At 37.5% G+C, this 16,454-nt stretch overlaps 1 protein-coding gene across 1 annotated transcript; it reads right to left on the bottom strand.

Annotated features, from left to right (window-relative positions):
• Positions 1–13,778: 13,778 nt before the first annotated feature.
• On the bottom strand, positions 13,779–14,958 carry LOC133307860 (uncharacterized). Its single transcript, XM_061508415.1, has 3 exons — positions 14,810–14,958; positions 14,432–14,741; positions 13,779–14,216 (listed from the first exon to the last, which is right to left on the bottom strand). The coding sequence occupies exons 1-3, from the start codon at positions 14,956–14,958 to the stop codon at positions 13,779–13,781; spliced, it is 897 nt and encodes a 298-aa protein (XP_061364399.1).
• Between the last annotated feature and the right edge of the window lie 1,496 nt (positions 14,959–16,454).

Genomic DNA, 16,454 nt, shown 5'->3' with positions numbered 1-16,454 from the left:
AATCAACACCCGAAAGAGAGGGATTCCAGAGACTGTGCTGGTATGAGACGGTACAGTTGGGAATAGCTTATAAGAATTAATTGGTACTAGCTATACTAACAAGATGCATCTACTTTTCGGTAACCCGGAACGGAAGAACTCCATAGTTAAGCGTGCTTGACTTGGGACAATTCTGGGATGGGTGACCTCCTGAGAAGTTTTCCCGGGAAGTGTGCGATGAGGATAAAGCACGCTGAAAAGTCTCGTGTTAGTGTGTGGGGACAGTTGTTGATCCTTGCAAGTTGCCAGGCGTTACACTTGTGAGGAGGCATGTTAGAGATATATAAAATAAATAAAAAACCTTCACCTATTAGCTTAAGCTTTTGGGTTAAATTAATTTTTATATGGTATTAGAGCCTTGGTGTACCGGGTTCAATCTTCACCCCTCACTTCTTTCTAGTGGAATTTCTTTCTTAGCTCAGGTAGGTGATCCAGTGCATTTGTCCACCCTTCAAGCCCAATGGGGTCTCGTATGAGGTGGTGTGTTAGAATATAATATGAACCATTAAAGATACCCTCACTTAATAGCTTAAATTTTTTGGTTGAATTAGTTCTTTAGAATAGGTTAAAATATGTGCTCATTCACCCCAAGCAATTACGCTTGACACGTTTTAATTTTTGGTTTGTTAGGGTTGGTCATATTTACCTATATCGATTGATTTAATCAATTGGATGAAAAAGGAATTTGTGTTGAAGTGGTTCCGTGCACCTAATTACTTTATTGGTAGTATTTTTATATCAGATTGATGTGTATTTCTTGCTATTGATGGTTTAACGCACAATGCTCGAAATGTTAGACAATAAGTGAAACGCAATTGAAATTTGTATGATGCAATTCTATATTCAATTAATCCACATATATGGCTTACTTTAATCTCATTTTGTTGTTGAAAGTAATACTTAAAGAAGTACTTGAAAATTGGAATAGTTTCAACCAAAGAGATAGGCTTAGTGGTTAAAGACATCTACTAGTGTCTTGATTACATAGGTTCTGAGTTTGAGTGTAAAGAATTAATTCCCCAAAATGTAATACCCCGTGATGTGAGGAGTAGGCTTAAGATTTTTTGGAAAAGAACCTAGTGTCAGATAACGTCAAAGTTGAATTAAAATTGTCTTCACTGTAAAACAAATTTTTTAGTGACATCAAATGTTTGGAGTTATTTGAGATACGTGAGTTAAACACTTATGTGAGACAAAATATGGTCATGATCCAATCCTTTGTTACTACCGGCACACATGCTAAATATATAATATTTAAATTCAAGTTAAAAAATAAATTTAACAAACTTTAAACACGTAATTGGGAAAATGTTCCAAATAGAGCCGTTATGATATAAAATTTAACAACGGGTAGCACGTGTATTGAATCAATCTGAATATGTTCGATACATGATTCGGTTCAATACCAATTTGAACAGATTGTATTCGGTTCAATATTCGTGCTACCTATTGTCATCGTTGGTACTGGTCCCGACAGAGTCGACTTCATATAATTCGTAGAGTTTTGTGTCTTGCAGGTTTGTTCATATACACCTAAGTGTAGTTTTAATACAAGAGATGTGTGGTGCATCGTGCATAGGCATGTATATCAACTCGAATTAATGGAATACTACGCTGAATCGCTGATTGCAAGGTGTGTACGTCCTTCACCCAAAACTAAGAAACCAGTATTAATATCACCACAACCTTTTCCATCAATCTAATTTTAATGTTCTCTTTCATGCATGCATATTTCTTCTCTTCTTTCATATTCTTCTTTTTCTTTGAAGTTTACATGTTAATTTCTCTTTTTCTTTTTCAGAATGAGCTCCAGTACTACAAAAAAAAAAGAGTTATTTGGCAACATTTAAAAATGTGGCAAACATTAATAAAAAATGTGGCTAATAAACTTTACCACATTTCAATTTAATGTGGCTAATAGTAATGTTGCAATTATTTAGCAACATTTTTTTATTCACTTTGCCACATTTTAACTGGGTGTGGTAACTAGTGGCTAATTCCCAGGATGTTTTCTCTTTTGCACAATGAATACAATTTCAATGTGCAACTAGTCTATCCAAAGCATAATAAGAAGGGTTTGATGTTTGTCATTTTAAATGACATAAGTTATGTCATTTTAAATGACATAAGTTATGTCATTTTAGGAGAGAGATAGACACAAGGAATGAAAATCATGGGGTAGAAAGTGAGTAGTTCTTTTTATTTAAATTTTAAATAAAAATATATATTTTTGTGTCTTTCTCTCTCTTAAAATGACATAATTTTATGTCATTTAAAATAAGAAACAGTTTTTCCTAATAAGAATGTCATATGTATCGTGGAGTTGTATCCATGTATTCGAGCTAGTGGGGAGATACCCATGCATCACAATTTTAATATTATTGATTAGTCCAATAACAATTAGGTTGGATAACCCATGATTGTGTCTGGTTCATTGGTTGTTTATATAATAACCCAAATATGTAATGGTGGATTTAATTATAGATTAAGAAATTTATGATAAATATTAAAGAGTAATTAGATGACAAGTATAATTAAAATGAATTAAAGTCACATTAGATGAAAAAGAGTAAAAATAACAGTATTGGGTAAAAATGCCAGTAAACAAAGTTATCTTAAAAGTGAAAGTAAAATTATAAATATTGACATAAAAATATTATGGACTAATTTGTAAAGTTAGAATGAGAGATAAGTGAGTGGGATAGATAAGTTTCTATCCACTAGATTAGTTTCAACTCACTTAAGTAAACAAAACTCTCTCTCTCTCTCTCTCTCTCTCTCTCTCTCTCTCTCTCTCCCCCTTATTCCTTCTTCTCGTCGACAGAACCCCCTCCCCCATTACATGAAATATTGAAATTCTCCAAAAAAAATCATAGATAGAGCTAGAGACCTCCAAATAACTTGGTTTCAAAGCCAAAAGTGTGGCAAATCCTCTCTTCTTCAAAGCCAAACCATCGTTTTCAAGTGAGGAGTTGTGTGGAGTGAGATACCACCCCTCTATCATTTCATTTTGCGATGAATAATGCACGAAAATGTGAGGATTTTCTGAATTGTGATGGTTGGTTGTGGTATATTCATGATGTAGAGCTTATCCTAACATTGTTTTGAGCGATTTCCACGGAATAGAATCCACATTCGCTTGAGTTGGAGATTTGTGAATTTTTAACATTGAGGTAAGTCATGGTATGGATAGTTAGAGAGTGATTTGGATATAGCTTCCTTTGTTAAATGTGCTTACGATTGCTTATTGATGAAAGACAACAAAAGAAATCATCGTTTAGCTCACTATAAAAAATCATGATTTTTTTGGCTATATGTCAATTTCAAAAATTTGATGGCTTGAGTAGTTGGAGGGTGATTTGTAGGTGAGTCCCTTTGTTAAACACGTTTGGGATTGATTCCCGTAAAAGGAAAAATTATGAAATCGCCATTTAGAACACTTTAATAAATTGGACTCAAAATCAAGTGATATTAAAATGTGGAAACCTTGGTTTTGTGTAAGATTCACGTTGAGTTTATAAATGTGCATATTGATGGATATGTGTTCATTGGTTATAGTGTGAAACAGAGAACGTAAAACCCCGTTCTAGAACCGATTTGTTAACATTACGTATAACATTAAGTGCAGTTACAATCATAGCAATTGAGTTAAAATACGATAAACTTGTTCCTTTTTGTAAATAAACATTTATGTTTCAAACTAAGTTCGTAATTAAAATAATTCCTAAAAATAACTATAATTATAACTTAAACAATATGTGGTACAATTGATGTTTATTTAATTAAGTCATAAATTGCTCCACAAAGTGCCAAGTGGTCCCCTTAGACCAACAAGGCTTAAAACTTAATTTATTCATGTTCCGCACTAAACTGTCTTCACTTTTTATTATATTGGGAATTCTCTACTTTCTATATGATTTTCATCCTGTACTATGTTATAGATCTCTTCATTAGCTTCGTATAGGTTCAAACTGACCTAAATTTGGAGCACCGTAGCTCAAGTTATGAATTTTCTAAGAAGATTGTGTTGTATCCATAAGGGCCCGACACTGGTAACGCAAGACCGGAGCCGATAGCACCACAAAATGAACTCTCTTCTATTTTACGGTGCTAGCAGTGCCAACTTGACGCTGGTAGTGCCAAGGATACATTTTTCTTCTATTTGGGCACCGCTACAGTGCTGCAAGCGCTAAAGGACAGGGGATAGGGGACAGACACCAGAACAAGGGATTAAAGACTGCTTTGGTATTTCACTCATAACTTAGGTTATATTTATCCAATTAACGTAATCTTGGTCTCGTTGGAAAGCTATGAAAAAAATATATAACTTCGAAGAATCGAAGAAGACTAAAGAATCCAAATATATCATCTAGGATATGAAAATGGACCACAAGATTGGGTATCCTTATATTTATACTGATTCCCAACCCAATTGTCTTCTTTCACCTAATTGACATTGTATAACTACAACAGTACATAATCCTTGCCATTTCAAGGTTCACATGATATCAAAATAGGCATTCATGCCATTTCATCATATATGCAATAAGTACAATATTACATAATATTCAAATGTCTTTAATACATAGTCATGGAACTTAGCTACAAAATACTATGCTCAAATCCTTGGCTCCCTTCTACAACATGAGATACCAAGGGAGGAGAGCATAGGCTAAGTCCACAAAAATAAAGCATGATGTATATATATCAAGTGGCTATCAAATGTAAATCCAACTCATGTTCATGTAACATATGCATAGGGTAACTCCAAAAATATTTGTAAGCATGTCATCTACATATGCAATCTACTTTGGCCTCCTGCCATCGGATGCTCTCACATCATCTGTACCTGAAAGGGGGTCCCCATAACATGGGGTGAGATGTACATATATATCTCACCCAAAGTTCACTTTGGCATAAAAGCATGACATTATGACAATAAAACATATAAGTATATATCAAATGCAATGTGTGCAATATTAATCTATTAGCCAGAGATCTACAACGTATGCATTACACAAGGAAGCAACCGTCTTGCAACATACCATGCATAAGGAAACAACCATCTTATGCATCACACAAGAAAACAACCATCTTATGTGGCACACAAAACAATATACACTTATATCTCACAATTCAAGCAATTTACATATACCATAAAACCACAATCCACTCGAAACTTGTTGGAACAATTAAAGGATAAATCTCAAGGTCCAAAAGTGTAAGAACCTGCACCGTTTATTTAGGAATTTAATTAATTAAATATGAGTTTATGAAATAATTCCATAATTGACGTAGAGTAATTATGGGAAGACTTGAATAATTAATATAAGGGTTTAACAATGTTGAAAGTCGCTTTTCTGATGAAAAGTGCAGATACCGGTGAAGTATCCCAGAAAATTATAAAAAATATGTATGTATTACTAGAATAATATCTAGGACTAGTATATCAAGTTTGGGGTCGAAATAATGAAAATTGACGTTAGAATTAATACTGACAGCGTGAAAACGCGTACCAGAAGTGTTGCGAAAAATTATAAGTAAAATATGAAAAATCTTAGAAAAATGGCTAGGTTCAGAATATGAAGTTTGAGATTAAAATGATAAGCGTTGCTATTAATGCTAATACCGACGGATTAAACTTAAGCGTACTATAAATACTAAATGCACACTTCTCTAGGTCAGATTTTTGCATTCTTCTACGTGGGTTTTCTGGTGCATTTTGGCTGCCACCCCTTCTCTCTTCACAACTCTACAGTTTTTCCTTTAAGAAACACCAAACACACCATTGACCACCTAGAAGCACTCTTGATGGAGAAAGAATCAAACTTGAAGACCATTTTCGTGGGTGAGGTTGGACAGTAGCTAATAGTGGCATCAAAGTCTCCAAAGAACCTTCTTTTTCTGTATTAGAAGCCTTGGGTATACCTCTCAACCCTTTCTCTTGAATTTTGTAGAAAAGATTGAGTTTTGAACATGTTTAATGAGTAAAAATGATAACTTAGTGGACTACTAGTTAGAACATACATTAAAAGGGTAACTTGAACCTCTTTGAACCTTGTTGGATACTGTTATTACTTATGACCCTTTGGACACCGAGTCGTGAGGGAGGGTTTAGCGTGACAGGTAAGCTTTCGAGTCCTCGGTTTAGCCATTGTTGGTTCCACCATATCCCATGGGGGAATGGTTTATATGCATAATGTGTTTTCATGTATTGATATTTGAAATGTTGTTGAGCTGTTATGTGCAAATGCTTTATGATATGCATGTGTTGTGCCACCTAGACGGTAAGCCTGAGTATGTGGAGACATACAATAGGGTGACTCTGTGGGTGGGTGCAAGTGGTGTCTTGCACCGATTGTAGGTAATAGATGTATGTAAATCCTGCATTTCTCTGGCCAGTAGAATATTTGACACATGATATGATTATCTGCTGCATTGCACTAACTTTGGAGCTTATATTATTTTACTGCTTTTAGAACTTATATTGCACATGTAAGTGATCTTGGGGTGAATAGATCATTGAGGACCCCTTGTCATATTGAGATTTCTTTTTAGAGATCTCACCACACGTTTGGGGTGTAACACCCCGTTACCGGACCGGTGTGTTATCAACAAATATGATATTAAGCGCAGTTACAATCACAGCGTTTATTTGTAATTACGGGAAAACTTTTTTCTTTTTAATATTGTTTGTACTTTCGAATTAACTGTGATCATAACCCAAAAATTTATGCGGAATTATCAATACCAAAGCCTAATACCATACAATTCTTTCTTTTTAATGTTGCTAAGTGGTTCCCATACCAACAAAGCTAAGACTCATACATTCCATTTTTAACACTAAAGGCCTTAACCATTTTATTTACTCCAACAATTTTATGCCTATCAAATGCTTTTAATTTCTTAGTATGTTATATATTTTTCCTTCAGCTTCAAGTGGGTTCAAACCGCGCTCAAATCGGAGCATTGTAGCCCAAGTTATGAAATTTCTAAGAAAATGGATACTAAAAACCCCAGGACCCCCACACTCATAGCGTGAGTCCCACGCTCGTAGCGTGAGAATGCCCCAGAAGGCAGGGAGATTGGCGCCCATAGCGTGAGACTGGCGCCCATATCATGAATCCTGTGGCCTCCCCCTGATGGTTGGCGCTCAGAGCGTGAACTTGACGCTAAGAGCAGTTCTGGAGCAAGCACCAAAACAGGGCAATTTGACCTATCTATGGTATTTTACCCATAACTTGAGTTATACTAATCCAATTTACACAATCTTGGTCTCATTGGAAAGCTAATAGAAAGCTCTATAACTTCCAATAAGGTTCAGAGATCCAATTCCATCTTATAGGAGACGAAAATTGGGCAGCACTTTGTTTGTTTTTACAACATTTCCCAATTTTTCCAACTATGTACCTAATTCATTTTCATTTCATCATATACATGACCAATTCCCAGCTCAACCAATCCATGACTCATAATTCATTCATCAATTTAAACTTCCTTGAAGCATCATTTACATCAATTGGTTCTTAAGCATAAACCAAGTAGCATGGATAATCCCCATGCTCACCATATCCAAAATATATAACATAGAGATATACAACTTCATATCCAAATAAAACACTATGATCAAATGACTTAGAACCATATATAAACAACCAAATCATGGCAATACAATCTCATGCAAGCCAATGGTCGTACTCTAAGTCCAAGGTACAAAGTAATGCTAGTATGCACATCCTACGTAATCCTCCAAGATGCTATGCTCCTCATATGCCCTCATGATCCAACTCCTCCGTGCTCGCTATAGCCTGAAACGATGTCCCCAAACGCAGGGTGACATATACAAATATATCTCAGTAAACCAAGGGTACTTGAGGATCACTCCACCCTGTGGCGCACTCAATGTGAAACAATAACATAGTATGAAATGCATAACATACAATATCACAAACAACTGGGCACAATCCAAGAACATCCACATAAGGATTCCGTTCAAGGACCCCATCATATAACTCCCGGAATCTTCCTGGTGCCTCTCCCATGGATGAGACGACCCCATGGCAAAATCCAACTGGAACTCCTCATGAGCCCTATCCAGCGGAAGTCCCACGTTTGGATCATCCTGGTACCGCTCCCAGAGTCGGCCCCACGGCAAAACCCGACCAGAATCCCCAAAGGATATCTCTAGCAGAAGTTCAAACCAACACACATCTACTGGCCAGAGATCAAACAATTCACACACAACATGCTCCAAGCATGTCACACAATCAAGCAATAATGCATGAACATACATATTCACACAATGTCCAAAGGCACAAAATCCAACCACAACCTTCCACTAGGTGTGGTGGAGCACACAAGGGACTAAACCCAAGTTCCAAAGGTTTACCTCAACTCCGAAGCCAATGCTCCACATCGTAAGCTCCAAGCTTAATCCGCTTCTATAGCGTCCGTGAGAGGAAACCTATATAATCAACCACCATGACCATTAGTCGATTCGAACACAACAATTCACTTTCAAAATACTCACACACAAACTCATTCACTTAGGCCAAGGGTTGTTTACACTTATTGCTCCTTATACCTCATTATAGGTCAAATTTCCACATACACATATATGTATCTAATGCCCTTTCATCCAAATCCACATACCATACCAACCTACCATTTATTTGACACCAATCACAATCAACACCACCATTTATATCACTTTTTCATCATCAACACAATTTATGACCACAATAGGTCGAATTCTTCAAGCTAGGGTCCCAAAGGATTTTCAACCCATTCCAACATTTCTACACATCCTATAATCATAGAATCACTTCATACAATTTCTCCCTAAGTCAATTACACAATCCTATTAACAATCCAAAATCACAATTTCATGACATCATGCAAAATTTCATAAGTTATGAACATATTTTCACCAATAATTTTTATTGCATTTCTAGCTCAAATACATCATTCTAAGACATAATCATCTAATTTAAACCATAAGTTCATAACCTACGTATTTTTCTCGTTCATGTCATATTTTTGTTTCCTAAAAATATTGACAATATTTTCACGCTTATCGATCCAATTATACCGCAGTATTTTTACACCGGTAAAATCACTATTCATCAAATTTCCCGAAACTTGCCTATCCACTCGATTTTGCGTCCTGAATCCATTTCTGGCATTATTTTTATCATTTGAGATCTCCTACTCCATTTTTCATGCCTCGAGTTACGTGTTTGGTAAATTACTATTTTGCCATTTTCACACAGTTCGGCCTTAATCTCCGGATTTTCACTAATCCTTCCCTTTTAACCCACATTATAGCATATAAATTCACATTTAGATTACGAGGTGTTATATTCACCCCACCTTTTTGGAATTTTGTCCGCAAAATTAAGTTATACTTATACGCTAACTTAGGATACAGCCGGAGAATCTCATTCTCCCGTTCCCAAGTAGCTTTTTAGGTGTGCGGGCTTCTTACCTAATCTTAACATTGCAATTATCTTGCTTCTCAGCCTCTTTTCACTATGGCCCAGTATTTCAATGGGACCAATGGGAGACTTCAAGTCCTCCCCAAATTTCAATATCATCCGATATCATCACATGTGATCATCCCGAGCATACGTCGCAGTTGCGAACTTCCTCTGATTTACCAATTCATTTTCACAAGTTGGGTGATCTTACATATGGGGCCCATAATTTCTTTTGGGAAAGTGTGCTAATCTAGTTAGCTTGGAAACAATGTCCACGTAGGATCACATCCAGTCCAATTCAAGTCGTGCCTCATAGGCACATATCAATCTCCGACACATTTTATCCAGTACTTATCCTTCGATTGATTTTACACCTGCGAACTCTAGGGCTTTCGTCATTAAATCCTTTTTAGTACCACTTATCACATAGTTTTACTTTGTTATACAATCAAGTTTTCTAAACATCTTAGTTCACATTAAATAACGTTTCAGTATCTCAACAGTTCCTCGGCGCAATTTCACCGATTTAATAATATAGTTCCCGCTCGTGGTAATCCCATTCTCCGAGGGAATAATCTCTATTTATGGCCTTTAGCCCCAGGTTGTACATACACATCTTTACTCATGTTCTTAATCTAGAACGTGCAATTCCACTTCTGCACTTGCTATAAAACAGGCACCGTTTCTGTGCCCAATTGTCGAATCTGACCCTACAGGTTCACTAACTTCCACGAAAGCACATTGGCGAATCAATTCCCAACACATTGAACTGTTACCTAATGGACCACTCATTATAGTTTGCATATCACATTGGCCATTTCAAAGCCTTCAACAACAGTTCCACTATGAACTTCTACGTACAAGGTCATGCTAATACTTCCCATCAATTGTTCATTTCTTTCTCAACTTAGCCATCTTAAGGCTTAACATACAGTTCATCACTGATTTATCACATTATAGGTATATGCCTAAGACTTCCATTAACCACCATGTCTAAATATCGTTCAATACTCTTGCTATAAATTCCACATATATTTCATTCCTGTGCACTTTGTAAGAACTCGCACCGTTAATTAAGGTATTTAATTAATTAATTATGTGAAAATAGGAAATGATTCCATAATTGACCCTAATAATTATTAAGAGGCTTTAATAATTATGGTAAGTGATTAAGAATGCTGAAAGTCGCTTTTCGGAAGAAAAGTGCAGATACCAGTTCTGCTAGTCAGTATAAATGCGTACCGAAAAAGTATCCCGGAAAATTAATGTAAGTGCATGATAATTACTAGAATAATATGTAGGACATGCAAATCGAGTTTCAAGTCCAAATAATGAGAACTGGTGCTAGAAACTGATACTGATATGAAAAGCGCGTACCGGAAAAGTGCTCAGAAAAATATTATAAAAATATGATAATTCTCTGAAAAATGTGTAGTTTCAGGTTCCAAAGTTTAGGATTAAAATGCTAAGCATAGCAATTAAAGTTATAATGTGTGTTAAGTGACTTAACCGCCTATATAAGCCTTAGTGGGCACTAAACCCTTGGTGCCACTATTTTCTCTACGTGAGTGTTGCTGAGCTTGAAGTCAGCCACCCCTTTGTCACCCTTTCTCCTCCATTTGTGAGCCAAGTTGCCACCTTTGCTCCATTTCTTCTTCTCTTTGGTTGAGTAAACACTTGGGTGAGTGTCTTGGGAGGTTGAGGTCCCATCTTCTGAGTTGTGGGAGCTGGTGTGAGTCAAGGTTTGGGGTTGAGTTCTTGTGTTGGTGTGGTTGGGGATTTGTGTTGGTTGTGGAAGCTTCAAGGAGTGAACTTTTGTGTGAAAGGATCACTCTTGATCACCATTTTCGTGTGCCTTGAAGGTCAGACCTGTAGAGGCAGATTTGAGAGCTCCAAGAGCCTTCGTTCCTCTGTTTTGAGCTTTGGTGAGTTGTACCAACCTTAATCATGTGTTTGATGAGTAAAAGAGGTGTCTTGTCATGTTTAAAAGAGTTAAAAAAATAACCAACAGTAGTATGACCCTAAAACAGTATAAAGATGCATGCTCTAACACTTGATAGTGGTAAAAATGGTACCTTGGAGGGATATCTTCACGAAATGCAGTTTCTGCATTCTGTCGTGAAATATCCGGATATCTGCACGATAAATATCCGAATATGTGATATCCGGATATGGGATTTGGACATCCGGATATTTGATATCCGGATATGGGGATCTGGATATCCGGATATTGATATCCGGATATGGCCACTGCGATATCCGGATATGCCCCGTGGAATATTCGGATATTCTGGGATTTCGTAGAACAGTAGCTGTGTTGTGTGTACAGTAGGCTATTGGGGGTTTGTGGACCCTAGATTGATGAAGTTGAACTTCTGTAATTAATGAACTAAGTTAGAATCAAGTGATTAAAGGCTTATGGCTTGGTATGGAGCCTTAAGACGTAAAACGTAAAGGAAAGGCGTGGTCTTTAAGTTATATGCTTGTGGTGCATTATTATTGATATAGTATTGGTTCATAACAGATTGTGAATCTGCTGTGTTTGGACTTTGAGCTGTGGACTTTTGGCTTTGGGTGTTAGCTTGCAAGGTAAGCTTTTGTGTCCTCGGTTTAGCCATGTTGTGGTTCCATCATGTCCCATGGGGGTATGGTACATGCATGCTATGTTACATGCTTTTGATGTTTTGGAAATGCTGTGTTACATGCTTTTGTATGTTTTAGGACTTCCTGGGTATGTTCCTTTCCACGAATGGTCTACTCATTTAACTTGACTAGTCATCAGACCTAGTCCATAACATAATCATCATTACATGATTCCAACATCTTTCTCATAATTCTGCACCTATTTTCCAACTCTTAATAACTCATGTATCCTGTTACAGTTCCAATCCATTGTCTATTATGGCTCATAAAAACTATGCTCAACACTGTAGAGCAACTCATCAATCTTCTTAATCACCCCTCCTCTTTGTGACTGTAAAATATCTACTTCATTGGAAATACCATCACTTTTTCTCTGCATACTTCATTATGGCATGAGGAGTGCCATCATTCACTAGTCCACGCAGTCAGCACACAAGGATCGCCAGGTGGGTCTCAACTTCGAGCGGTGCACGCCTGGGACTTCCAAGAGCAACACCTCTTCGGATCCAATCCACAAGGGAAGCCCAGGACAATCTTATTAGTCACATTATTACCAACATGTATGTCATTGTGTAACTTGTACACCGAGACTCCATAATGAATCCCTTACCAGATTGAGCGTCCAATGACACTCCCAAGAGACAATCTCTTCAGATACTTCCCATAATAGATACAGGGATAGGGGATCCCCTTGGTGTAAGCCTCTAGAAGGATCAAAATCACCCATTTTTCCTCCAATCCATAAAACATTAATGCGAGACGTTGTCACACACTTCATAATGATATTGATTAAAACTTCTGGAAATCAGATCTCGTCCAAAGTTCTGAGCAAGAATTTCCAGCAAACTCAATCATACGCTTTGACTAAATCAATCTTGATGGCCATGTAACCTTTCTGCCCCTCATCTTGTTCATGGAATGAATGAGTTCCTGCACAATTGTGATAGTATCCTGAATTTTTCGGTTGGGGATGAAGCTGACCTAATAGGGTGAAACAATCTTCTTCATGATGTGTTTAAGTCTTGAAATAATAGTCTTGGACTAAAGTTTATATAAGACTACACATAATGCAATTGGTCTAAACTGAACAATTTTATCTGGCTTCTTAGTCTTAAGAATCAGAACTAAGAGAGTTGAGTTAATCTCGCCAATTACTTCTGGTTGATCCCACATTCTTTTGACTGCAGTGCAAACTTGATCTTTCACTTTGTGCCATTGCCTCTAAAAGAAAATGGCAGGATATCCATCTATGCCAGGGGTTTTATAAGCTCCCATTGAGGATAGACATTTCCATATTTCATAATCATTGGGAGGTACCACTAACGCCTTCAGCTCTTCCTGTTCCAATCTTTGCCACACATTATCAGACATGATCCGTCTACGATTATGCATTTCCTCCGAAAAAATATCTTTATGAAACCTGCAAACGTGCTCTTTTATTTCACAAGGGTCTTCTATCCACTCACTCAAACTATTTTTGAGTCTTGTAATCTTGTTGTTGCACCTCTTCATCATAGTCTTGAGATGATAAAATCTAGTATTTTTATCCCCATTAACGATCCACTTGTGTCTAGATTTCTGAAACCACATAAGTTCCTCCTGATCAAGCGTTAAATTCTAATTATTATGCAGTTGACCCTCTAATTCCTGCAGTCTTGGGTAGTCTCCATATTCTTTTTGGATCTGAATATCTACGGTTTTATCAGCTAGATATCTCTTTCTATTATTACTATTCCCATATACATCTCTATTCCACCTTTTTAAATGAGGAGTAAAATTAGAGAGCATAAGGTTTACTTCGATATATGAATACCACTTGTCCTCTATTAGACTTCCAAATCCTTGGTGATCCATCCAAGATGCCATGAATCTAAATGGCCTATCACTCCAACCTTGCATATGATTTTTCATGGATAAAAGAAGGGGATTGTGATCCGATAGAATTCTGGGAAGAACTTGAATTGCAGCATCATCAAATTTCAATCTCCACAATATATTTGCACAGACCCTATCAAGTTTCTTAAATACCCTATCAAGATGATTCCACTTTGGACCCTGCCATGTAAATTTTGCTCCCAAACAAGTCACCTCTTCCACTTGACAACTATCTATGAAGGATTGGAATCTTTGGCATTTTGCAATATAAGTGTTTGAGCCTCGTTTTTTTCACTATTACACCTTATATCATTAAAATCACCCGCCATTATCCAAGGCTCGTTAGTTGATTGACTGATGAATTTCACTTTCTCCCACATTTCATGTCTAATTACCTCTTGAGGATTATCATAGATAGTCGTGCGTATAAAACGTCTAATATTTTCAATCTCAATTCCTATGTGAATATACTGATTGGATTGACTAATGACTTCCACTTTAGTTCCCCTAAAGTCCCACATAACCCAAATTCCACCAGAAAATCCAATAGCTTCTTCAACTATAACTTTATCAAAGTTTATCTTTCTCATAAGCTTACTAAAATTACTTCCATTTATCCTAGTTTCCATTAAGGTAACCAGACACACATTATGTTTTCCAACCATCATTTTGAGGGTACAACCAAATTTAGACTTGGCTGCCCCTCTACAATTCCAAAAGATGAAAGACATTAAAAAGGTTGGGAGTTCGATGCAGGATGAGATTGCACCTACAACATATTATTCTTAAACTTTGTAGTATTCGTCATCTGTGAAACTTCGTTACCTTTTGAAAGCTCCACTGATTTGCGAATAGGACCAGGATCTGGAGGTCTGGGTTCCCTTTCTATATTCCTCATACTTGATGTATTCTCTTCTACCATATGACCAACCACCTCACTAGATGGTAATTTTGTGTTTGGCTAGGCGTGCTGGCTCCTTTATGAAATATCAACTTCCATTATATCCTCTTAAATCTGATCAACAGACACCTTTCTTACAACTTTATACACTTTACTTGTGCCTTCAATATCACTTTTTCTTTCGGCATGTCCCTGAAAAAGGAAATTATCATCTTATCTCCCTTCCCACACAAGTTTGTACTCAGATACTGTCTCTACCAATTGAACTTTCTCCCTAACTTCTTCTTTTTTGAACTTTCAGTTTGAATAGATGGCCCTTGACTTCCTACTTTAGTTATTGCACTCTCTTGCTTCTAATCACATTTCTTTGCCTCATTTCCATCTGTAACGCACGGTCGCTTCAAGAATCAATGACTATCCCCACATTCTAACACGAGACTTTTCAATGTGCTTTTTCTGACTCGCACACTTCCTGGGAAAACTTCCCAAGAGGTCACCCATCCCAGAACTGCTCCAAGTCAAGCACGCTTACCTATAGACTTCTTCCGTTCTGAGCTACCAAAAAGTAGATGCATCTTGTTAGTATAGGTAGTACCAATTAATTCTTATAAGTTATCACAAATCGTGCAGTCTCATACTTGCACAGTCTTTGGAATCCATCTTTTTCGGGTGTCGATTCGATTCATTCAAGCATGTAACCTCCCGCTGGAAGCCTGTCAGGAGTTGCTCCTTGTCCATGCCCTTTAGCATCGGCGATCACTCAGCGCCTTCGTCAGCGCCGGGATGTTACATGCCCACCAGCTTCCGCCTTGTTCGTCCTCGAACCACACCGTACTGGAGGAGAGGCCCTTCTCTGATACCACTTGTACGTTCGACCGCTTCAAGAATCAATGACTATCCCTACATACTAACACGAGAATTTTCAGTGTACTTTCTCCTCCCTCGCACACTTCCTGGGTGGACTTCTCAGGAGGTCACCCATTCCAGAATTGCTCCAAGTCAAGCCCGCTTAACTATGGAGTTCTTGCTACCGAAAAATAGATACATCTTTTTAGTATAGGTAGTACCAATTAATTCTTATAAGCTATCCCAAACCGTGCAGTCTCATACATGTATATCTTTGGAATCCCTCTCTTTCGGGTGTCGATTCGATTCATTCATGCATGTAACCCCCCACCGGAAGCCTGTCAGGAGTCGTTCCTTGTCCATGCCCTTTAGCACAGGCGATCACTCCCCGCCCTCGTCAGCGCCGGAATGTTACATGCTCACCAGCTTCCGCCTGTTTCATCCTCTAACCACACCGTACTGGAAGAGAGGCCCTACGTTCGGCTGCTTCAAGAATCAATGACTATCCGCACATACTAACACAAGACTTTTCAATGTGCTTTTTCCTCACTCGCACACTTCCTGGGAAGTTTTCACAGGATGTCACCCATCCCAGAATTGCTCCAAGTCAAGCACGCTTAACTATGGAGTTCTTCCATTCTGGGTTACCGAAAAGTAGATGCATCTTGTTA

This window comes from Gastrolobium bilobum, unplaced genomic scaffold (genome assembly GCF_033153095.1).
Source record: "Gastrolobium bilobum isolate Gb01-03AN ecotype WA unplaced genomic scaffold, APGP_CSIRO_Gbil_v1 utg15118, whole genome shotgun sequence".
NCBI lineage: Eukaryota > Viridiplantae > Streptophyta > Magnoliopsida > Fabales > Fabaceae > Gastrolobium > Gastrolobium bilobum.
Note: the sequence above shows the minus strand (reverse complement) of the source record. Positions and strands in the feature narration are given on the sequence as shown.